Source organism: Eubalaena glacialis, chromosome 4 (assembly GCF_028564815.1).
Source record: "Eubalaena glacialis isolate mEubGla1 chromosome 4, mEubGla1.1.hap2.+ XY, whole genome shotgun sequence".
Classification (NCBI taxonomy): Eukaryota; Metazoa; Chordata; class Mammalia; order Artiodactyla; family Balaenidae; genus Eubalaena; species Eubalaena glacialis.
In genome coordinates, this window is record NC_083719.1 from 178,695,489 (window position 1) to 178,719,761 (window position 24,273).

At 38.3% G+C, this 24,273-nt stretch overlaps 1 protein-coding gene across 1 annotated transcript in view; it reads left to right on the top strand.

The window, feature by feature from the left end:
- The first annotated feature begins 3,501 nt into the window (after nucleotides 1-3,501).
- The window catches only part of LOC133089549 (zinc finger protein 709-like), a 121,019-nt gene continuing 100,247 nt past the window's right edge, over nucleotides 3,502-24,273 (top strand). The window contains exon 1 of the mRNA XM_061187609.1: nucleotides 3,502-3,537. Coding sequence (XP_061043592.1) covers nucleotides 3,502-3,537 — 36 coding nt within the window. The remainder of the gene's footprint in view (nucleotides 3,538-24,273) is intronic.

The following is a 24,273-nucleotide window of genomic DNA, read 5'->3' on the forward strand; positions in this document are numbered from 1 at the left end:
TATTTAGACCACTGATGTTTAAAGTGATTATTGATATAGCTCGATTAATATCTACCATATTTTTACCATTTTTTATTTGTTGCCCTTGTTCTTTGTTTCTCTTTTGTCTTCCACTTCTGTCTTCTCTACCTTTTAGGGGACATTTTACTTGATTCCATTTTTTCTCTTCTCTTAGCATATCCTTATAACTTTTTTTTTTTTTTTTTTACAATTTTAGTCATTGCCCTTGAGTTTGTAGTATACATTTACAACTAACCCAACTCCTCTCTGAAGTAATACCATAGCATTTCACTGGATGTGCAAATTCTCTCCCTTGCCCCTTGTAACATTTCTGTCATTCATTTCACTCATCCAAAAGCTATAATTACTGAATATGTTGCTGCTATTATTATTTTCAACAAAATGTTATGTCAGATTAATTAAGAATAACAAAAACAAACGATTTAATTATTACCTTCATTTGTTCCTTCTCTAATACTTAACCTTTATCATTTACCTTCTTCCTGATGAATTTCTTTTAACATTTCTTGCAAAGCAGGGGTATTGGTGACAAATTCCCTCAATTTTTTTGTAAGTCTTTATTTCTCCCTCACTTGAAAGATAATTTTGCTTGACACAAAATTCTAGTTGGGTGGTTTCTCTTTCAACACTGTGTTTCACAAAACTCTTCCTGCTTGCATGGTTTCTGAAAAGAAAAGTCCAATTTACTTCTTATCCTTGTTTCTCTGTAACTAAGGTTTTTTTCCCCTGACATTTCAAGATTTTTTTTGTTTTTGATTTTTCTTGAGTTTGAATATATATTTCTAGGTGTGCATTTTTAGGGTTTTTATCCTGTTTGGTGACCTCTGAGCTGCCTACATCTCTATTTTGGTATCCATTATTAATCTGGGGGGAAATCTCACTCATTATTGTTTTACGTATCCTGTTTATTTCTTCTCCTTCATGTATTCCCATTTTGTATATGTTACACCTTTTTAAATTGTCCCAAAGCTCTTGGATTTCTGTTCTGTCTTTTTACCCTTTTCTTATCTTTGCATTTCAGTTCAGAAGGTTCTAGTGACGGCTCCTGAAGGTTGCCGATTCTTTTTTCTCACACATTTCCACTGTAATGGTAAGGTCCCCCCAAAAAGGAATTCTTTATTTTTGTTCTGTTCTTTTGGGTTTTTTTATTTCTTTGATTTCCCTTTGGTTCTTTTTTAGAGTTTCCAGCTCTGCACATGTTACTTATCTGTTCTTGCAGGTCATCCATTATTTCCATTAGAGCACTTAGCATATGAATCATGGTTGCTTTAAATGACTGGTCTGATAATTCCAGCATATCTGCTACATCTGAATCAGGTTCTTTTGCTTGTCCTAATCCCAGAGATGTGTTGGGGTTTTTTTTTTTCTCTTTTTTTCCCCTCCTTTTTTTAGTTATTTTTTTAGGAGATGTGTTTTTTAAGTCTTTTATTGTGCCTTTTAATCTTTTGTCGAATACCAGATATGACGTACCGTGAAAAGGAACTGAGGTTTTTAGGCCTGTAGTATGAGATTTTAGGTTTATCTGACTAGGGTTTGGAGTTGTTTATTATTTGCTGTGGCTGTCAGAGGCTAAAATATCTTCAGGTGTCCTTGCTTTTGTCTCCCATGTCATCTTTAGGAGTACTATAGAGACTTGTAAATAAGTTCTGAAACATACAGTTCTGTCAGTGTTTTGTACTGTTATTAGGTGTCTTCTTGATGGGGTGGTACGTTGAGGGTGGAAAGGAAGTGTTTTATAGTCCCATGATTGGGTCTCAGTATGTGACCATGAACTGTGGCCCTTCTGTGGTATAAGAAAGATATTTGGTCTTTGTTCATGGTTCTTAGCAAAGACCTCCTAAAGCCCTTGGAATTTCCCATGTGATAGTAACATCTTACGTTCTAATGAGGCAACTGTTTCCAGACCCATAGATGATTTCATGATGGGGGATGGTTACCAGGAAGAACAAACTATGATTAGAGGCTTAGAACTTTCAGCCCAGCCCACCCTCAAGCCCCCAGTGTTGAAAACTCCATCAAAACCCCTAAACTTCGGGATTCAGAGATATCTGGGTTGGTGAACACATCACCATGCTGGGAGGCTGTCATGCCAGGAGAGGGCATGGAACCTTCCTACCCCTGTTCCCCTACTTTGCCCTGTGCACCCTTTCCATTTGGCTGTTCCTGACTTGTATCTTTTAAAATAAACTGATAATAATAAGTAAAGCATTTTTCTTAGTTCTAATAGTCGTTCTATCAAATTAACAAACATGAGGGGTTATAGGGAACTTCTGAATTTGTAGTCAGCCATCCAGAAATGTGTGTGGCCTGGGCCTTGCATTTGCAGCTGGCATCTGACATGGGGGCAGTCTTGTGGTGTTGCAGGAAGGGTAACCCCTTCCAGGGCCTGAGAATGGGCTCTTGCCTAACACTCAGAAATGAACTGTCCAAGGAGACACACATACTGACAAAGCGAGAGATCTCATTGGGAAGGGGCGCCCAGGTGGAGAGCAGCAGGGTATGGGAACCCAGAAGAACTGCTCTGCCACATAGCTCAAAGTCTCACATTTTATAGTAATGGGGTTAGTTTCTGGGTTGTCTCTGGCTGATCATTCTGACTCAGGGTCCTTCCTGGTGTCACGCCCATCGCTCAGCCAAGATGGATTCCAGTGAGAAGGATTCTGGGAGGTTGGTAAGATATACGGACTGGCATCTCTTCTCTCCTTTTGACCTTTCCCGAATTCTTACCGTTGGTGGTAGCTGTTAGTTCTGCATTCCTTACCAGAACCTCCTGTTGTAAGATAACTCATTGCAAGTGGTTACTGTCGGGTCTGGCCAGGGTGGGCAGTTATGGTCAGAGGTTCCCCCAACAACAGGACTGGGCCCTTCAACTGTGGAATCTGATGTTAACTTTGGTTAGTGGTAGAATTGAGTTGTAAGACACCCAGTTGGAATTGGAGAGCTGGTGAAGTGGTTTCGGAAAACACACCACGTGTTTGCTGTTGGGGTTTAAACAAAACAAAACAAAACTCTCAACCTCACAAGTCTTTCTGAGGTCCCTCTCTCCCTCAACTTAGGTCAGGCAGAAAGGCTAGAGGAGACTCAAGTTAGCAATTTCCCCTGTTGCCAAAAAAACCTTGGCTCTCTGTGCACTGATGCTGAACAGGAATGTGGAGACAGAGTTTTTGGAGGAAAAGAAAGATAGCTTTTAATTCTTTGCCAGGCAAAGGGGAAAACACAGCAGGCTAGCGCCTCAAGAACTGTGCCCTCACTTCCCGAGGAATCAGAGGAGATCTTATAGGTGGGGCTCGAATTCCGGGGGTGTATGATAAGGATCGAAGTCATGAAGGTCTTGCATTTTTCTTCTTCTTGCATTATTTCAAAACAGTCACAGCTGGCATCAGGCGGCCCGACCCGGTAACTGGGCCTGTTTGTCTCTGGTTTATTGGCCTGTGACCTTCTTTCTGAAATGCAAAAAGCGACAAGGGGTGACTTGTTACAATGGAGTGCAGGGAGCTTAAACACCAGGTGCAGGATGTAATTTACATCACACAGAGTTAGGGGGTGATAGGTGCAGGATGTAATTCACATAGTGTCAGGTAGTGATAGGTTAGCTTTGTGAAGGACAGATCTAGTTACAGACACTACAGATTAGTAACAGTTAAAATATAGCTAGAAGTGATTAACTCTTTCAGGCCTGTTGGTTTCTTCTCTAGCCTGATCACTGTTCCCTTTACTTTCCTTGTTCTCAGGAGAGGAAAAACTTCATTTCTATTTTTGCTGCAACAGATTCCCCACTGCTAGTTCATTCCCTCCATATCAGTGGAGGAAGGGAAACGGGCATCATTCTTGTGTGGCTGAGGACAAAACTTCAGTTTTGCTCCACTTGACAAACACCAGCTGTCTGGCCCAGGGGCCCATCTATCTCCTAGTTCACCCTCCCACCATGTCAGTTAGGCACTGGTAAAACAGAATCTTTTGAGGACAGGCATTGTTAAGAGCAGAATATTGTGGGCATATTTCAAAATTGCTATTTTACTGTCTCTCCAATTTTGGAGACAGCAGTCGGCCCTGTGATTAATGGTTTGATAGATCAGAGTCGTTAATTTTAAGTTTGTTTGCTTTTTCCTGGTGAGGATTATAGGAATGTCACCTGCTAAGCTCTTTACATGCCAGATGAGAATCTAGAAGCCTGACTCCATTTTTTAATGTTTGACTGCTGACAACTTTTAAAGCCTCATCCTTCCTTCTCCTGGTGCCCCACATCTGTACAAGATGACAAGAAGCCCTGGGTGCTTACTTCTTTGGTGCTGGTAAGAGATTAAATCCTTGGTAGCCCCTGCCTTTGTGTGCAAAATCTCACACTAGCCCACCTCCTAATCTCAATTAAAACAAACAAACAAACAAACAAAAAACCTCAGGCCAAAATTTGCAGCAACGTGGATGGACCTAGAGATTCTCATACTGAGTGAAGTAAGTCAGACAGAGAAAGACAAATACATTATATCGCTTATATGAGGAATCTAAAAAAATGGCACAAATGAACTTATTTATAAAACAGAAATAGAGTCACAGATGTGAAAAACAAACACAGTTACTGGGGGGAAAGGGGGGTGGGGAAGGTTAAATTGGGAGATTGGGATTGACATATACACACTAACATATATAAAATAGAGGGACTTCCCTGGTGGTCCAGTGGTGAAGACTCTCCACTTCCAATGCAGGAGGCACAGGTTCAATCCCTGGTCTGGGAACTAAGATCCCATGTGCTGGGATTTATTTTTTTTTAATTAAATAAAATAGATAACTAATAGGGACCTACTATATAGCACAGGGAACCCTACTCAGGACTCTGTAATGACCTATATGGGAAAAGAATCTAAAAAAGAGTGGATATATATTTATGTATAATTGATTCACTTTGCTGTACAGCAGAAACTAACACAACATTGTAAATCAACTATATTCCAATAAAAATTTTAAAAACAAAAATCAAAAAACTCAGGCCAGGCTCCTTTCCTTGTTCTGTCAAGGCACTTCCCACCTACTTAAGAGGACTTCCCTGCCCTCCCCAGACACTTCCATTATGGAAGTAATAAACTCTTTTATACGTTCCTGGCAGTAATGTGTTGTCAATCAAACCTAGGGTAGGGACCCACCTAACACAGTAGGTTACCATAACAGTTATAGAAGGGGTAAGGTATTGTCAACTGAAAAAAAATATTCACAGCCTGAAAGTTGAGAGTTGTGTTTTCTTCAGTGGACATACTGAGGACTTCAAGTCCGGGAGGCAGCATTTCAAGTAACCCCGAGAAAACTGCTCTGAGGAGGCGAGGCGGGGAGCTAGGATATATAGGAGTTTTGCAACAAGGGGCAGGTAGTAGGAACAAAACATTACTGTTAATAAAAGAAAACCAGGTACAGTAAGTCCCCTACATAAGAATGAATTCTGATTCTGAGAGCACGTTCATCAGTCCGATTTGTTTGTAAGTCCAACAAAGTTAGTCTAGGTATCCAACTAACACAATCGGCTGTATAGTACTGTACTGTAATAGGTTTATAATACTTTTCACACAAATAATACATAAAAAAACAAAGAATAAATAAAACATTTTTAATCTTACAGTGCAGTACCTTGAAAAGTACAGTAGTACAGTACAACAGCTGGCATACAGGGGCTGGCATCGAGTGAAAAGGCAAGAAGAGTTACTGACTGGAGGAGAGGGAGGAGGTGGGAGATGGTAGAGCTGAAGGATCGTCAACAATAGGAGGTGGAGAGCAAGCTGCAGTTTCACTCACGCCTAACGTTGATGGAACGCTCATTTGCATCTTTGAAAGTTCGCAACTTGAAGGGTCGTTTGCAGGGACTTGCTGTATCTCAAGTTAAGGAATTTAGCGCTTTTCTATGTATGGGAAGATGCAAGAGTCTGGGCTCACTGAAATCATTCCTTTTTTTTTTAAACATCTTTATTGCAGTATAGTTGCTTTACAATGGTGTGTTAGTTTCTGCTTTATAACAAAGTGAATCAGTTATACATATGTTCCCATATCTCTTCCCTCTTGCATCTCCCTCCCTCCCACCCTCCCTACCCCACCCCTCTAGGTGGTCACAAAGCACAGAGCTGATCTCCCTGTGCTATGCGGTTGCTTCCCACTGGCTATCTACTTTACGGTTGGTAGTGTATATATGTCCATGCCACTCTCTCACTTTGTCACATCTTACCCTTCCCCCTCCCCATATCCTCAAGTCCATTCTCTAGTAGGTCTGTGTCTTTATTCCCGTCGTGCCACTAGGTTCTTTATGACCTCTTTTTTTTTTTTCCCTTAGATTCCATATATATGTGTTAGCATACTGTATTTGTTTTTCTCTTTCTGACTTACCTCACTCTGTATGACAGACTCTAACTCCATCCACCTCACTACAAATAACTCCATTTCGTTTCTTTTTATGGCTGAGTAATATTCCATTGTATAGATGTGCCACATCTTCTTTATCCATTCATCCGATGATGGACACTTAGGTTGCTTCCATGTCCTGGCTATTGTAAATAGAGCTGCAATGAACATTTTGGTACATGACACTTTTTGATTTATGGTTTTCTCAGGGTATATGCCCAGTAGTGGGATTGCTGGGTCATATGGTAGTTCTATTTTTAGTTTTTTAAGGAACCTCCATACTGTTCTCCATAGTGGCTGTATCAATATACATTCCCACCAACAGTGCAAGAGGGTTCCCTTTTCTCCACACCCTCTCCAGCATTTATTGTTTGTACATTTTTTGATGATGGCCATTCTGACCGGTGTGAGATGATATCTCATTGTAGTTTTGAGTTGCATTTCTCTAATGATTAATGATGTTGAGCATTCTTTCATGTGTTTGTTGGCAATCTGTATATCTTCTTTGGAGAAATGTCTATTTAGGTCTTCTGCCCATTTTTGGATTGGGTTGTTCGTTTTTTTGTTATTGAGCTGCTTGTAAATCTTGGAGATCAATCCTTTGTCAGTTGCTTCATTTGCAAATATTTTCTCCCATTCTGAGGGTTGTCTTTTGGTCTTGTTTATGGTTTCCTTTGCTGTGCAAAAGCTTTTAAGTTTCATTAGGTCCCATTTGTTTATTTGTGTTTTTATTTCCATTTCTCTAGGAGCTGGGTCAAAAAGGATCTTGCTGTGATTTATGTCATAGAGTGTTCTGCCTATGTTTTCCTCTAAGAGTTTGATAGTGTCTGGCCTTACATTTAGGTCTTTAATCCATTTTGAGTTTATTTTTGTGTATGGTGTTAGGGAGTGTTCTAATTTCATACTTTTACATGTACCTGTCCAGTTTTCCCAGCACCACTTATTGAAGAGGCTGTCTTTACTCCACTGTATATGCTTGCCTCCTTTATCAAAGATAAGGTGACCATATGTGCGTGGGTTTATCTCTGGGCTTTCTATCTTATTCCATTGATCTATATTTCTGTTTTTGTGCCAGTACCATACTGTCTTGATTACGCTAGCTTTGTAATATAGTCTGAAGTCAGGGAGTCTGATTCCTCCAGCTCCGTTTTTTCCCCTCATGACTGCTTTGGCTATTTGGGTTCTTTTGTGTCTCCATACAAATTTTAAGATTTTTTGTTCTAGTTCCGTAAAAAATGCCATTGGTAATTTGATATGGACTGCATTGAATCTGTAGATTGCTTTGGGTAGTAGAGTCATTTTCACAATGTTGATTCTTCCAATCCAAGAACATGGTATATCTCTCCATCTATTTGTATCATCTTTAATTTCTTTCATCAGTGTCTTATAATTTTCTGCATACAGGTCTTTTGTCTCCTTAGGTAGGTTTATTCCTAGATATTTTATTCTTTTTGTTGCAATGGTAAACGGGAGTGTTTTAATTTCACTTTCAGATTTTTCATCATTAGTGTACAGGAATGCAAGAGATTTCTGTACATTAATTTTGTATCCTTCTACTTTACCATATTCATTGATTAGCTCTAGTAGTTTTCTGGTAGCATCTTTAGGATTCTCTATGTATAGTATCATGTCATCTGCAAACAGTGACAGCTTTACTTCTTCTTTTCCGATTTGGATTCCTTTTATTTCTTTTTCTTCTCTGATTGCTGTGGCTAACACTTCCAAAACTATGTTGAATAATAGTGGTGAGAGTGGGCAACCTTGTCTTGTTCGTGATCTTAGTGGAAATGGTTTCAGTTTTTCACCAGTGAGGACAATGTTGGCTGTGGGTTTGTCATATAGGGCCTTTATTATGTTGAGGAAAGTTCCCTCTATGCCTACTTTCTGTAGGGATTTTATCATAAATGGGTGTTGAATTTTGTCGAAAGTTTTCTCTGCATCTATTGAGACGATCGTATGGTTTTTCTCCTTCAATTTGTTAATATGGTGTATCACGTTGATTGATTTGCGTATATTGAAGAATCCTTGCATTGATCAACCCCACTTGATCATGGTGTATGATCCTTTTAATGTGCTGTTGGATTCTGTTTGCTAGTATTTTGTTGAGGATTTTTGCATCTATGTTCATCAGTGATATTGGCCTGTAGTTTTCTTTCTTTGTGACATCTTTGTCTGGTTTTGGTATCAGGGTGATGGTGGCCTCGTAGAATGAGTTTGGGAGTGTTCCTCCCTCTGCAATATTTTGGAAGAGTTTGAGAAGGATGGGTGTTAGCTCTTCTCTAAATGTTAGATAGAATTCACCTGTGAAGCCATCTGGTCCTGGACTTTTGTTTGTTGGAAGATTTTTAATTGCAGTTTCAATTTCATTACTTGTGATTGGTCTGTTCATATTTTCTGTTTCTTCCTGGTTCAGTCTTGGAAGGTTATACCTTTCTAAGAATTTGTCCATTTCTTCCAGGTTGTCCATTTTATTGCCATAGAGTTGCCTGTAGTAGTCTCTTAGGATGCTTTGTATTTCTGCAGTGTCTGTTGTAACTTCTCCTTTTTCATTTCTAATTTTACTGATTTGAGTCCTCTCCCTCTTTTTCGTGATGAGTCTGGCTAATGGCTTATCAATTTTGTTTATCTTCTCAAAGAACCAGCTTTTAGTTTTATTGATCTTTGCTATCATTTCCTTCATTTCTTTTTGATTTATTTCTGATATGATTTTTATGATTTCTTTTCTTCTGCTAACTTTGGGGTTTTTTTGTTCTTGTTTCTCTAGTTCCTTTAGGTGTAAGGTTAGATTGTTTACTTGAGATTTTTCTTGTTTCTTGAGGTAGGCTTGTATAGCTATAAACTTCCCTCTTAGAACTGCTTTTGCTGCATTCCATAGGTTTTGGATCGTCGTGTTTTCTTTGTCATTTGTCTCTAGGTATTTTTTGATTTCCTCTTTGATTTCTTCAGTGATGTCTTGGTTATTTAGTAACGTATTGTTTCGCCTCCATGTGTTTGTTTTTTTTACGTTCTTTTCCCTGTAATTCATTTTTAATCTCATAGCGTTGTGGTCAGAAAAGATGCTTGATATGATTTCAATTTTCTTAAATTTACTGAGGCCTGATTTGTGACCCAAGATGTGGTCTATCCTGGAGAATATTCCATGTGCAGCTGAGAAGAAAGTGTAATCTGCTGTTTTTGGATGGAATGTCCTATAAATATCAATTAAATCTATCTGGTCTATTGTGTCATTTAAAGCTTCTGTTTCCTTATTTATTTTCATTTTGGATGATCTGTCCATTGGTGTAAGTCAGGTGTTAAAGTCCCCCAGTATTATTGTGTTACTGTCGATTTCCTCTTTTATAGCTGTTAGCAGTTGCCTTATGTATTGAGGTGCTCCTATGTTGGGTGCATATATATTTATAATTGTTATATCTTCTTCTTGGATTGATCCCTTGATCATTATGTAGTGTCCTTCCTTGTCTCTTGTAACATTCTTTATTTTAAAGTCTATTTTATCTGATATGAGTATAGCTACTCCAGCTTTCTTTTGATTTCCATTTGCATGGAATATCTTTTTCCATCCCCTCACTTTCAGTCTGTATGTGTCCCTAGGTCTGAAGTGGGTCTCTTGTAGACAGCATATATATGGGTCTTGTTTTTGTATCCATTCAGCAAGCCTGTGTCTTTTGGTTGGAGCATTTAATCCATTCATGTTTAAGGTAATTATCGATATGTATGTTCCTATGACCATTTTCTTAATTGTTTTGGGTTTGTTTTTGTAGGTCCTTTTCTTCTGTTGTGTTTCTCACTTAGAGAAGTTCCTTTAGCATTTGTTGTAGAGCTGGTTTGGTGGTGCTGAATTCTCTTAGCTTTTGCTTGTCTGTAAAGCTTTTGATTTCCCCATCAAATCTGAATGAGATCCTTGCCGGGTAGAGTAATCTTGGTTGTAGGTTCTTCCCTTTCATCACTTTAAGTATATCATGCCACTCCCTTCTTGCTTGTAGAGTTTCTGCTGAGAAATCAGCTGTTAACCTTATGGGAGTTCCCTTGTATGTTATTTGTCGTTTTTCCCTTGCTGCTTTCAATAATTTTTCTTTGTCTTTAATTTTTGCCAATTTGATTACTGTGTGTCTCGACGTGTTTCTCCTTGGGTTTATCCTGTATGGGACTCTCTGCGCTTCCTGGACTTGGGTGGCTATTTCCTTTCCCATGTTAGGGAAGTTTTCGACTATAATCTCTTCAAATATTTTCTCGGGTCCTTTCTCTCTCTCTTCTCCTTCTGGGACACCTATAACGTGAATGTTGTTGCGTTTAATGTTGTGCCAGAGGTCTCTTATGCTGCCTTCATTTCTTTTCATTCTTTTTTCTTTAGTCTGTTCCGCAGCAGTGAATTCCACCATTCTGTCTTCCAGGTCACTTATCAGTTCTTCTGCCTCAGTTATTCTGCTATTGATTCCTTCTAGTGTAGTTTTCATTTCAGTTATTCTATTGTTCATCTCTGTTTGTTTCTTCTTTAATTCTTCTAGGTCTTTGTTAAACATTTCTTGCATCTTCTCGATCTTTGCCTCCATTCTTATTCCGAGGTCCTGGATCATCTTCACTATCATTATTCTGAATTCTTTTTCTGGAAGGTTGCCTATCCACTTCATTTAGTTGTTTTTCTGGGGTTTTATCTTGTTCCTTCATCTGGTATATAGCCCTCTGCCTTTTCATCTTATCTATCTTTCTGTGAATGTGGTTTTTGTTCCACAGGCTGCAGGATTGTAGTTCTTCTTTCTTCTGCTGTCTGCCCTCTGGTGGAGGAGGCTATCTAAGAGGCTTGATGGGAGCGACTGGTGGTGGGTAGAGCTGGCTGTTGCTGTGGTGGTCAGAGCTCAGTAAAACTTTAATCCACTTGACTGTTGATGGGTGGGGCTGGGCTCCCTCCCTGTTGGTTGTTTTGCCTGAGGCAACCCAACACTGGAGCCTACCTGGGCTCTTTGGTGGGACTAATGACAGACTCTGGGACGGCTCACGCCAAGGAGTACTTCCCAGAACTTCTGCTTCCAGTGTCCTTGTCCCCACAGTGAAACAGAGCCACCCCCCGCCTCGGCAGGAGACCTTCCAACACTAGCAGGTAGGTCTGGTTCAGTCTCCCCCGGGGTCACTGCTCCTTCCCCTGGGTCTTGATGCACACACTATTTTGTGTGCGCCCTCCAAGAGTGGGGTCTCTGTTTCCCCCAGTCCTGTCGAAGTCCTGCAATCAATTCCCACTAGGCTTCAAAGTCTGATTCTCTAGGAATTCCTCCTCCTGTTACCGGACCCCCAGGTTGGGAAGCCTGACGTGGGGCTCAGAACCTTCACTCCAGTGGGTGGACTTCTGTGGTATAAGTGTTTGCCAGTCTGTGAGTCACTCACCCAGCAGTTATGGGATTTGATTTTACTCTGATTGTGCCCCTCCTACCATCTCATTGTGGCTTCTCCTTTGTCTTTGGATGTGGGGTATCTTTTTTTGGTGAGTTCCAGTGTCTTCCTGTTGATGATTGTCCAGCAGCTAGTTGTGATTCTGGTGTTCTCGTAAGCGGGAGTGAGAGCACATCCTTCTACTCCGCCATCTTGGCTCCTCCCTATCTACTCTTACTTTTTAAAATGTTTGAGGAGCAGGATCTCAAATCCACGACCCTGTCCCCCCCAGCCTAGCTCTTCCTAGGGCTGGCAATAAATCCCTAAATTTACAGATGTTTCCCCGCATTCCCAAATGCCATCTTCCCCTCTGCAGTTCATAGTATCACTATTAACTGTTTTTCTCCGTGGTGCGTTTCAAACCGATGCAGTATTTTAATTGTTTAATCATTTATCAACAGAGCCATGGATGGCTCTTTAAAGATTTATTTTTATGGTTATTTTACTTGAGAGGAAAGCAGAGAACCACCACCTGGAATATGTTATATGGAATGCTTGTGCCTCTCCTCTCAAAATCTTTCTTGGTCACGGACAACCTATGGGAAGACCTTTGGGTGAAGGGTCCTCTTGAGAAACTTTCCTGGGTGATGCTTTTTTCAGCACTGCCTCTGTTCCTGAGTTTCTCTCTTTGAAAAGATTTATTCACTTATTTGAGACTCAGTTTTTCAATAAATGTAAATTTTCTTTATTCAGTAGACCTGGGGAGACAGTATAACGTTTTTCCAAAGAGGCAAGAAAGGTGAATTTTGGAAAAATATTTCATTATTACATTCTGTGTATTAAAATTTTTGTTTCCCTTTTTTTTTTTTCACCCTGAGCGGATGTAGTAATATTCTGAGGTCTTTTGGGTGATTTCCAATGGCATACCAGGACTTAGACTTGCAAAATCTAGAAGTGTTCCAATACGATTGTTTACAAATCAGTTTCTTTTTTTGGAAATAAGTCATTGACATCTTCATTTTCCGATAGGAATAGATGTTTTGGGATTTTCCTGTTGAACAAATAAAATTGCCTTACAGTCTTCTCTCTTCCTTTACACATAAACACTGGGTTGAGTGATTTTTCTGGATTATTGAAACACTGGGTTTATGTCATTTAAATTATCAATGGTGATCCAAAGTATGGTGACTGGAGCAGAGGCCTGAGGCCAGTGACTCCAAACTAAAGTTCCCATCTGGAGCCGGCAGTCGGGGGGTTTTCTTTGGCCTAGATGTTTTATGTTTGATTTCTGCATCCATGATATAGGTGCACTCAGAGTGTATTTTGTGTATTAAAAAAGTCTGTGGTCAGGAGTTCTGTCTCCTGGACAAAAAGTTTACGAATTTGGGAGTTTGAGTCGGATCTTAAACTGAATATGCCTGAGAGTTTCCTCACTTGTGAGAATGTGAGGAGAGTTCTCTCCAGTGACTGCTCAGGTGTCCCTACCCTCCTTCATCAGGGACTGACCCACCTTAGGGGTTATATCTCAACCTGGGTATCTAGACCCCAAGCTTGGGAATGTGTTTAACTTTCTGAATGTGGGTTTCCTTTCTTTACTGTGGGCAAGCAGGCTTCTTATCTGAGCTGATTTGAATATTTGTGTTTCTTTTCTTTAGATGCCTTTATCTATTGGATATTTCAGTCCTTTAACTCTAGTTTCCCTTAGCAGTTTGAAATTTTATTTCCTTGGTGAGTGTATATAATTTTTGATTTCTTAGGCTTTGAAAAATATAAGTTGATTGAAAAATGTGTGTAAGGCAGGAAAATCCTGGAACCAAACAGAATTTCTGCTCCTTTTAGGCAACAGAATCTTAAACTGTGAGATGGGTATGTTTAGGTTCTCAGGCACACTTTTCATTTTTAGATCAGTTTTTGTATGTGCTTGTCCCTAGAGAACTTTGATATTTAAAAGGCTGTACAATTCTTAAGGCAAGTGAATTTCTACTTGTATTGATGAGTGAAAAAAAATATTGAATTTCTGTTTTAATTGATATAAAAACTACTCAAACTTAGGGAAATCTTTGAAAATCCTAGTAGGTTTCTTCATGGATTAAATGCAAACCCCTAATGCATTATAATATGGTACTCATTCCTGACCATATCCTGAGTGTGAAATATAGCGGAGGGACAAACTATGATGTCATTTGTCCTTTTAGTTAGAAAGACATTTGAAGTTTTTCACTTTCTACAGTTTGCAGTTTTATACCCAATAGTGTTTAAAGAACTAAATTTAGAATGATTTCCTATGTAGAAAAGTTAAAATTAATTTAAAAATAAATTTAAAGTAGCAAAAGTTAATTAAAAACAGACTACTAGGTAGGAAAGTATGGTGTATATAAATTGCTCTTAATTTTAAATAATGCTTATAAAGGATTTATAAAATTGTAAGATATGAAACAGTGAGATTTCCGGTTTTTTAGAACATTTTAGGCTTACAGAAAAAGTGATCAGAAAGTACAAAGAGTTCCCACTTGACCCCTCTGCATCCACACAGTTTGTACTATTTTTTTTACATCTCATATTATTATGGTACATTTGTTACAGTTGATGGATCAATATCGATGCTATAAAGTCCACTGTTTATATTAGCCTTGACTCTTTGTGTTATACAATGTAGGGGTTTTGGTAAATGTATAATGACATGTGTCCATCATTTCTATGTCATATAGAATAGTTTAACTTTGCTAAGGATACCCTGTGCTTCACCTATCCATTCATCCCTCCCTCAAACCCCCAAATCCTTCCCAAGCAAAGATCATTTTACTGGCTCATAGTTTTATCTCTTCCAGAATATCCTATACTTGGAATCATACAGTATGTAGCCTTGTCAGAGTGTCTTCTTTCACTTAGCAATATGCTTCTAAGTTTCCTGTTTCGTTCAGGCAAATTATGCTCAGAGACTGAGACTGTCTTTGCCAGTAATTTATTTAACACAGGTTCACTGTGGGAATTATAATTTATAATATTTCACAAGCCAAAGCAAATAGGATAATGTCTCTTAATAAGCCAGTAAAGAAATAACATACCCCAAACCAATGATAGTTTAATTACACTGTTGTTCCAGCCAAAGGGAAGATGAAAGAAATAAAGTCCAAATTTAGTTGAGCTGCACCTTTATATGAATTGGTTCTTGATAGCGTCAGTCCTTCCAACTAAAAGCTGGGTATCAGATGCCCGCTTAGATCCCTCCCTGCTGGGCAAAGGCACTAGTGTTGGCAGGCAAGGTAGGCTGCTTGGTCCAGGGACCATTTCATGGCTTGCACCACTGCCTATGAGGAGTAGGCTTGCCAAGGCAGAAACAAATATGTCCCTTCTCTTCCTGAGACTGCTGCTTGGTTTAACTCCACTGCTATCCAAGAGTAACCTGGCCACAGCAGGAGCAAGTGTCTCGTGATCTTCTGAGAGCTTTTTAGATTAACAAAGAGTAGCCTTAACCAGACTGAACACTCAAATTAAGTCCTCACAAATTCTTGCTATTTAACGTTTAAATGTCCATCACATGATTGTCACTCCTCCACATGTTCATAATGATAAGCACAATTTTGATGGCGTCATCCTGACCTGGCCTCCCAAAGTAAACAAATTCACTCTTGGACCAAAACATCTTTACTTGAGCCATAAACAAGTAGATCAAAACAACTTCACTTAAGCCATAAATGCGTAAATTTAAAATTATAACAAACCAATGAACAGCAGTTTCCTCCTTGTCTGTTCATGGCTTGATAGCTCATTTCTTTTTATCACTGAACAATATTTCATCATATGGATATACCACTGGTTGTTTATTCATTCTACTATTGAAGGATATCTTGCTTAACTCTTAAGTCTTGGCAATTATGCATAAAACACCTGTAAACACTAATTTGCATATTTCTGTGTGAAGACAAGTTTTCAACTCATTTGGGTAAATGTAAATACACAAGGAGTATAATCTAGGAGCTAGATCCTATGATAAGGGTATGTTTAGTTTTGTGAAAAAACTGCCTGTCTTCCAAAGTAGGCATACCATTTTCCATTCCCATCAGCAATGAGTAAGGATTCCTGTATCTTTACATCTTCATCAATATTTGGTATTATGAGTGTTTTGAATTTTACCCATTGTAATAAGCGTTTAGTGGTATCTATTTGTTTTATTTGCAATTTCCTAATGACATTTGATGTTGAGTTTCTTTTCATATGCTTATTTAACATCTGTATATCTTTTTTATTGATGTGTGTGCAAATCTTTTGCCCATTTTTTCCCCCATGTTTGGGACTTTATTTTTTTTCCCCAGGGATTCTTGCTTTATTTTCAATTTTGCCCCTTTTTTGTTTTTGGCTGTACCACACAGCATGTGGGATCTTAGTTCCCCAACCAGGGATCAAACCCGCACCCCCTGCATTGGAAGCGTGGAGTCTTAACCACTGGACACCAGGGAAGTGTCCCGAATTTTGCCCATTTTTTAACTGGATTGTTTGTCATCTTACTGTTGCATTTTAAGAGTTCTTTAGACATGTTGGATACCAGTCCTTTGTCAGATAAGTGTTCTGCAAAGATTTTTTTCCCAATCTGTGACTGTCTTTATATTCTCTTACCACTGTCTTTTGTAGCACAGGGAATTTTAATGAAGTGAAGCTTATTGTTTTCTTTCTTGGATCTTGCTTTTGGTGTTGTATCTTAAAATTCATCAGTTAACACAAGGTAACCTTGATTTTCTCCTACGTTATCTTCTAGAAGTTTTTTACTTTTGCATTTTACATTTAGAGCTATGGTCTATTTTAAGTTTTGTGTAAGGTCTGTGTCTAGGTTTACTTCTTTGTTTTTTGCATGTGGATATCCACTATTTCCAGCACTGTTTGTTGAAAAGAGTTTCTTTTTTCCATTGAATTGCCTTTTAGTCCTTTATCAAAGATCAGTTGGCTATATTTCTCTGGGTCTATAAGAAAGCAGTTGACTTCTGTATTCTCAGTCTTTCTATACTCTCATTAATTCCTGGAGTGATCTCTGGTGTTATGGTTTCTTTCAGATATTTTACATAGAAAATCATGTCATACACAACAAAGACAGTTTTATTTCTTTCTTCCCAATCTGTATACATTTTATTTCCTTTTCTTGCCTTACTGCGTTAGCTAGGTCTTCCAGTACAGTGTTGAATAGGAGTGGTGAGAGGAGACTTCCTTACCTAGTTTCTTATCTTACAAAAAAAAAAGCATCTAGTTTCTCACTATTGTGATGTTGCCTACAAGTTTCATGAAGATGTTCTATCTCAAGAGCCTGAACTCCCCTCTATTCCTAGTGTGTTATCATAAATGGACGGTAGATTCTATCAAATGCTTTTCCATTTTACTTACACTCCTTTCATTCCTGATATTACTAACTTCTGTCTACCTTCTTTTCTCAGTTAGCTTGACTTAGACCTTTATCAATTTTACTGATTATTTCAAAGCACACCAGCTTTTGGTTTTGTTGATAGTCTGTATTCCTGCAATTTTTATGTCTTCCCTAATTATTTCCTTTTTGGTCACTTTACTTATTTTTATTGAGATATAATTGACATATAACATTACTTTCAAGTGTACAACATAACGACTTGATATTTGTATACATTGTGAAGTATTACCACAATAAATCTAGTTAACTAGACTAACATCATCACACATAGTTTTTTTTTCTTGTGATGAAAAATTTTGAAATTTCCTCTTTTCAACTTTCCAATATGCAATAAAGTATTATTAATTATAATCACAATGCTGCACATTATATCCCCTGACTTATTTTATAACTGAAAGTTTGTAACTTTTGATCTGCCTTCACCTATTTCACCCACCCCTTGACACACACACCCCCACACACACACCTTCACGTCCCACCTCTGGCAACCACCAATCTGTTCTCCATTTCTGTGAACTTGGGTTTTTTGGTTTGTTTGTTTGTTTGTTTTGCTGCGTGGCTTGCAGGATCTTAGTTCCCTGAACAGGGATTGAACCCAGGCCCACGACCGTGAAAGCACCACGTCCTAATCACTGGACTGCCAGGGAATTCCCAGGGTTTTCTTTCTTTGTTTCAGATTCCATATATAGGTGAGATCATATGGTATTTTTCTCTCTGACTTATTTCACTTAGCATAATACCCTTAAGGTCCATCCATGTCACAAATGGCAAGATTTCCTTTTTTATGACTAATATTCCATTATATGTGTGTGTGTGTACATTTTTAAAATCCATTCATCCATCATTGGGCACTTAGGTTGTTTCCATGTCTTGACTATTATAAATAGTGTTGCAGAGAACATGGGGGTGCAAATATTGGGTTGGCCAAAAAGTTTGTTTGGATTTTTTAATTTTTTGAGGAACCTCCACACTGGTTTCCATAGTGGCTTCATCAGTTTACATTCCCACCAACAATGTGCAAGAGTTCTCTGCACTTCTCTGCACTTCCTCACCAACACTTGTTAGTTTTTGTCTTTTTGATACTAGTCATTCTAACAGGTGTGAGGTGATACCTCATCGTGGTAGTAGTGTTGAGCACATTTCGTGTACCTACTGGTCGTCTGTATGTCTTTGGATAAGTATCAGTTCAGATCCTCTGTTCATTTTTTTTAATCAGATTGTTTTTGTGCAGTTGAGTTGTATGAGTTCTTTATATATTTTGGATAGTAATTCCTTATCAGATATGATTGCAAGTATTTTCTCCCACTCAGTAGTTTGCCTTTTCATTTCGTTGATGGTTTCCACTGCTGTGCAGAAGCTTTGTAGTTTGATGTAGTCCCAGTTGTTCACTTTTGCTTTTCTTGCCTTTGTTTTTGGTGTCAAAACCAAAAAAATCATCTCCAAGACTGCTGTCAAAGAGGTTACTGCCTGTGTTTTCTTCTAAGATTCTTATGGTATCAAGGCTTATGTTCAAGTCTGCCATTTTAAAAAAATTTTTTATTGGAGTATAGTTGATTTACAATGTTGTGTTAGTTTCAGGTGTACAGCAAAGTAAATCAGTTATACACATATCCACTCTTCTTTAGATTCTTTTCCCATATAGGTCATTTCAGAGTATTGAGAGAGTTGCCTGTGCTATACAGTAGGTCCTTATTATCTTTTAAAAAAAATAAATTTATTTATTTATTTTTGGCTGTGTTGGGTCTTCGTTGCTGCATGTGGGCTTTCTCTAGTTGCAGCGAGCGGGGGCTACTCTTCGTTGTGGTGCACAGGCTTCTCATTGCAGTGGCTTCTCCTGTTGTGGAGCATGGGCTCTAGGCATACAGGCTTCAGTAGTTGTGGCACGTGGGCTCAGTAGTTGTGGCTCATGGGCTCTAGAGCGCAGGCTCAGTAGTTGTGGCGCATGGGCTTAGTTGCTCCGTGGCATGTGGGATCTTCCCGGACCAGGGATGGAACCTGTGTCCCCTGCATTGGCAGGTGGATTCTTATCCACTGCACCACCAGGGAAGTCCTCTATTTTTTATATATTATTGTTTGTATGTCTATCTCAGTCTTCCAATTTAGTTAATCCATTTTAAGTTGATTTTTGTGTATGGTGTAAGATAGTCGTCCACTTTCATTCTTTTGCATGTAGCTGTCCAGTTTTCCCACACCGTTTATTGAAGAAACTGTCCTTTCCCCATTGTAAATTCTGGGTTCCTTTGCCAAAAATTAATTGACCATATAAGCATGGGGTTTTTTCCTTAGACTCTTTATTCTGTTCCACTGATCTATATATGTCTGTTTTATGCCAATACTGTACTGTTTTGATTACTTTAGCTTTGTAATGTAGTTTGAAATCAGGAAGCATTATGCTACCAGATTTGTTCTTTCTCAAGATTGCTTTGGCTATTCAGGGTCTTTGTGGTTCCATACAAGTTTTAGTATTGTTTGTTCTATTTTGTGGAAAGTGCCATTGAAATTTTGATAGGGATTGCATTGAATTGTTCATTGCTTTGGGTAGTATGGACATTCTTCCAATCCATGAGGGTAAAATATCGTTCCATTTATTTGTATCTTCAATTTCTTTCATCAACACCTTATAAATTTCAGTATACAAATCTTTCATGTCCTTGGTTAAATTTATTCTCAGGTATTTTATTCTTTTTAATGCAGTTGTAAATAGGATTTTTTTTTTGTCACTGAAGTAGAGAATTTTTTGTTTTTTTTGCAAAAGATAAAATTTAAGTTTATACTGATGTTTCCACAGGACTACAGGATTTTAGTCTCTCTAGTAAATGTGTATCTCTTTTCTTTCAGACAGAAATTTTCAAGAGTTTGATCTAATCAGAATATGATCTGATTTGCTAATTATTAATTTGCTTTTTTTAAAAAATTGAAGTATACTTGATTTACAATGTTGTGTTTCAGGTATACAGCAAAAGTGACTCAATTATATTTTATCCTTTTTCAGATTATTTCCCATCATAGGTTATTACAAGATATTGAATATAACTCCTTGTGCTAAATAATAGGTCCTTATTTATCTATTTTCTGTATAGTAGTGTGTATCTGTTAATACCAAACTCCTAATTAGTATTGTTTTCTTAATTTCTCTTTTTGATAATTCATTGTTAGTGCATAGAGATAGATTTTTGTATACTGATATTGTATCCTGCAGCTTTATTGAATTCGTTTATTGGTTCCAACAGATATGATGGAGTCTTTAGGGCTTTCTATATATAATGTCATGTCATCTGAAAATAGTGACAGTTTTACTTCTTTCTTTCCAATTTGGATGCCTTTTGTTTCTTTTTCTTGCCTAATTGTTGTAGCTTATCATCCAATACTATGTAGTGGGCATCTTTGTCTTGTTCCTAATCTTAGAGGAAAAGCTTTCAGCTTTTCTGTATATTAATTTTGTATCCTGCAACTGTACCAAATTCATTAATGAGCCCTAGTAGTTTTTTGGTGATGTCTCTGGGATTTTCTATGTATAGTGTTATGTCATCTGCAAAAAGTGACAATTTTACTTCTTCCTTTCCAATTTGGATTCTCTCTCTCTCTCTCTCTGATTGCTGTGGCTAGGACTTCCAATACTATGTTGAATAAAAGTGGCAAGGGGCTTCCCTGGTGGCGCAGTGGTTAGGAATCTGCCTGCCAATGCAGGGGACACGGGTTCGTGCCCCGGTCCGGGAAGATCCCACATGCCACGGAGCGGCTAGGCCCGTGAGCCACTACTACTGAGCCTGCGCGTCTGGAGCCTGTGCTCCGCAATGGGAGAGGCCGCGACAATGAGAGGCCCGCGCACCGCGATGAAGAGTGGACCCCGCTCACCGCAACTGGAGAAAGCCCTTGCACAGAAACGAAGACCCAACACAGCCATAAATAAATAAATTAATTAAAAAAAAAAAAAAGTGGCAAGAGTGGGCATCCTTGCCTTGTTCCTGATCTCAGAGGGAATACTTTCAGTTTTTCACTGATGAGTATGATGTTAACTGTGGTCTTATAATATATGGTCTTTATTATGTTGAGGTACATTCCCTCTATACCCTATATAGATGTTGGATTTTGTCAAACGCTTTTTCTGCGTCTATCGAGATGACCATGTGATTATTATCCTTCATTTTGTTAATGTGGTGTATCACATTGATTGATACACAGCTGTTGAACCACCCTTGCATCCCTGGAATAAATCCCACATGAACATGGTGTGTGATCCCTTTAATTTGTTGTTGAACTTTGTATAATAATAGTTTCTTCAGGATTTTTATATCTATGTTCTTCCTGGCCTGAATTTTCTTGTGGAGTCCTTGTCTGGTTTTGGTATGAGCAGAATGTTGGCCTTGTAAAATGAGTTTGGAAGTGTTCTGTTTTTTGGAAGAGTTTGCAAAGGATTGATCATAGTTTTTCTCTAAATGTTTGTTAGAATTCACCAGTGAAGCCAGCTGGCCCTAGACTTTTCTTTGATGGGAGGTTTTAGATTACCGATTGAATCACCTTACTAGTAATTGGCCTGTTCACATTTTCTATTTCTTCATGATTCAGTCTTGGTAGGTTGTATGTTTCTAGGAATTTCTTATAGGCTGTCCAATTTTGAGGGAGTGTAATTGTTCATAGAAGTCTCTTCTGATCCTTTGTATTTCTGTGGTACCTATTGTAACATCTCTCATTTCTGATTTTATTTATTTGGATCTTCTCTTTTTTGTCTTCGTGAGTCTAGCTAAAGGTTTTTCAGTTTATTTTATATATATATTTTAAACATCTTTATTGGAGTATAATTGCTTTACAATGTTATGTTAGTTTCTACTGTATAACAAAGTGAATCAGCTATATGTAAACATATATTCCCATATCCCCTCCCTCTTGCGTCTCCCTCCCACCCTCCCTATCCCACCCCTCTTGGTGGACACAAAGCATGGAGCTGATCTCCCTGTGCTATGTGGTTGCTTCCCACCAGCTATCTGTTTTACATTTGGTAGTGTATATATGTCGATGCCACTCTCTCACTTCATCCCAGCTTACCCTGCCCCCTCCCTGTGTCCTCAAGTCCATTCTCTATGTCTGCTCTTTTATTCCTGTCCTGCCCCTAGGTTCATCAGAACCTTTTTTTTTCTTTAGATTCTATACATGTGTGTCAGCATACGGTATTTTTCTTTTTCTGACTTACTTCACTCTATGACAAACTCTAGGTCCATCCACCTCATGACAAATAACTCAATTTCATTTCTTTTTATGGCTGAGTAATATTCCATTGTATATATGTGCCACATCTTCTTTTTCCATTCATCTGTCGATGACACTTAGGTTGTTTCCATGTCCTGGCTATTGTAAATAGTGCTGCAGTAAACATTGTGCTACATGACTCTTTTTGAATTATGTTTTTCTCAGGGTATATGCCCAGTAGTGGGATTGCTGGGTCATATGGTAGCTCTATTTTTAGTTTTTTAAGGATTTTCCATACTGTTCTCCATAGTGGCTGTATCAATTTATATTCCCACCAACAGTGCAAGAGGGTTCCCTTTTCTCCACACCCTTTCCAGCATTTATTGTTTGTAGATTTTTTGATGATGGCTATTCTGAACAGTGTGAGGTGATACCTCATTGTAGTTTTGATTTGCATTTCTCTAATGATTAGTGACGTTGAGCATCCTTTCATGTGTTTGTTGGCAATCTGTATATCTTCTTTGGAGAAATGTCTATTTAGGTCTTCTGCCCATTTTTGGATAGGGTTTTTTGATATTTTGATGTTGAGCTGCATGAGCTGCTTGTATATTTTGGAGATAAATCCTTTGTCCATTGCTTTGTTTGCAAATATTTTCTCCCATTCTCAGGGTTGTCTTTTCCTCTTGTTTATGGTTTCCTTTGCTGTGCAAAGGCTTTTAAGTTTCATTAGGTCCCATTTGTTTATTTTTGGTTTTAGTTCCATTTCTCGAGGAGGTGGGTCAAAAAGGATCTTGCTGTGATTTATGTCATAGAGTGTTCTGCCTATGTTTTCCTCTAAGAGTTTGATAGTGTCTGGCCTTACATTTAGGTCTTTAATCCATTTTGAGTTTATTTTTGTGTATGGTGTTAGGGAGTGTTCTAATTTCATACTTTTACATGTACCTGTCCAGTTTTCCTAGTTCCACTTATTGAAGAGGGCTGTCTTTTCTCCGTTGTATAGTCTTGCTTTATCAAAGATAAGGTGACCATAGGTGTGTGGGTTTATCTCTGGGATTTCTATCCTGTTCCATTGATCTGTATTTCTGTTTTTGTGCCAGTACCATATTGTCTTGATTACTGTAGCTTTGTAGTATAGTCTGAAGTCAGGGAGCCTGATTCCTCCAGCTCTGTTTTTCTTTCTCAAGATTGCTTTGGCTATTCGGGGTCATTTGTGTTTCCATAGTAATTGTAAAATTTTTTGTTCTAGTTCTGTGAAAAATGCCAGTGGTAGTTTGATAGGGATTGCATTGAATCTGTAGGTTGCTTTGGGTAGTATAGTCATTTTCACAGTGTTGATTCTTCAAATCCAAGAACATGGTATATATCTCTCCATCTGTTTGTATCATCTTTAATTTATGTCAGTGTCTTATAATTTTCTGCATACAGGTCTTTTGTTTCCTTAGGTAGGTTTATTCCTAGGTATATTATTTTTTTTGTTGCAGTGGTAAATGGGCATGTTTCCTTAATTTCTCTTTCACATTTTTCATCGTTTAGTGTATAGGAATGCCAGAGATTTCTGTGTATTAATTTTGCATCCTGGTACTTTACCAAATTCACTGATTAGCTCTAGTAGTTTTTTGGTAGCATCTTTAGGATTCTCTATGTATAGTATCATGTCATCTGCAAGCAGGGACAGTTTTACTTCTTCTTTTCCAATTTGGATTCCTTTTATTTCTTTTACTTCTCTGATTGCTGTGGCTAAAACTTCCAAATCTGTGTTGAATAATAGTGGTGAGAGTGGGCAACCTTGTCTTGTTACTGATCTTAGAGGAAATGGATTCAGTTTTTCACCACTGAGAACGATGTTGGCTGTGGGTTTGTCATATATTGCCTCTATTAGGTTGAGGTAATAAGTTCCCTCTATGCCTATGTTCTGGAGAGAT